General features: G+C 53.5%; 1 protein-coding gene across 1 annotated transcript; it reads left to right on the forward strand.

Annotated features, from left to right (window-relative positions):
• The first annotated feature begins 260 nt into the window (after positions 1–260).
• On the forward strand, positions 261–952 carry PHACADRAFT_266599 (uncharacterized protein). Its single transcript, XM_007403382.1, has 4 exons — positions 261–375; positions 432–566; positions 628–772; positions 825–952. Exons 1-4 carry the CDS (start codon positions 345–347, stop codon positions 919–921), a joined length of 408 nt encoding a protein of 135 aa, XP_007403444.1. The 5' UTR covers positions 261–344; the 3' UTR covers positions 922–952.

Genomic DNA, 952 nt, shown 5'->3' on the forward strand with positions numbered 1-952 from the left:
GCTGCTCTGGAGACGATGTTTGTGCGTTGATCTGAGCAAGTGGGAGATCGAACACTAGACCTGCCGGATTGAGCAGTCGAGGGTGGGAAGTACTGGCTTCGGCCGTCTCGGGCCATAGACGGAATTCTGCAATCATTCGCCCACGTCTGGGTGCATTCGGGCACCGCTTACCATGCTCTCGCACACGCAGCCTGAACGCCTTTCCCTGTCCCATATATACCACCACGGCGTCCGCAGTCTCATCTCTCTGCGTACCAGCCCCCACCTCTCTGTGTAGCGGCTCCCACCTCTCTGCGTAGCGGCTCTTCACCTGCCGCCAGAGGCATTCGTTTTTTATTTACGAAATGATTTCCATAGTAAGCGTGGATCCAGCTGGTAATTACATTGCATTCTGCATTGATTCACGTGTATATTCACGCTCCTTTGTATAGCGCTCCTTTCGAGCCCGACGAATATAACCCTCCCACATAGTATAAATCGTCTACCAGGCACAGACACGCCTTATCACTATGTGCCGACACTTTGGATCTGTGCACTCTTTGTCGCGCTGTTCGGGCTGTCCGGAAGTAAATATCGTCCCGCCCTCCGCCCTTGGAAGATTACTCACACGCACGCTGCGCCGCGCAGTCCTGCATCTTATTGAAGCCATCCATACCCGTCTGTGGTTTATGATCCCTACCGCTGTGCTCGCCAATATTGCGGAGGTGATTGGGTGGAGTGCTCGCCTATGGTCCAGCAAAAATCCGCCATTGATCGACCCGTTCCTGATGCAGTGCGTATCATTTTCGGTTGCTAGCCTTTTCTCGCCTGACGTATCTCCCTAGGATCTCTACTACCATCATTGCCCCGACACCGCTGGTAGCAGCGAACTTTGTTATCCTCGGACAGTTTATTACACCGCCGGCGCGCCGTGAGGTATAAATGAGTTGATGCCGTTACCGAACAGTTCACT

Source organism: Phanerochaete carnosa (assembly GCF_000300595.1).
Source record: "Phanerochaete carnosa HHB-10118-sp unplaced genomic scaffold PHACAscaffold_1096, whole genome shotgun sequence".
Taxonomy (NCBI): domain Eukaryota; kingdom Fungi; phylum Basidiomycota; class Agaricomycetes; order Polyporales; family Phanerochaetaceae; genus Phanerochaete; species Phanerochaete carnosa.

Excerpts from the sequence above, each read along its gene's own strand:
- PHACADRAFT_266599 (XM_007403382.1), top strand. The coding sequence starts at position 345 with ATGATTTCCATAGTAAGCGTGGATCCAGCTG. Across the intron at positions 567-627 it reads GCTGTTCGGGCTGTCCGGAA|TCCTGCATCTTATTGAAGCC; the intron begins GTAAATATCGTC and ends TGCGCCGCGCAG. Across the intron at positions 773-824 it reads ATCGACCCGTTCCTGATGCA|GATCTCTACTACCATCATTG; the intron begins GTGCGTATCATT and ends GTATCTCCCTAG.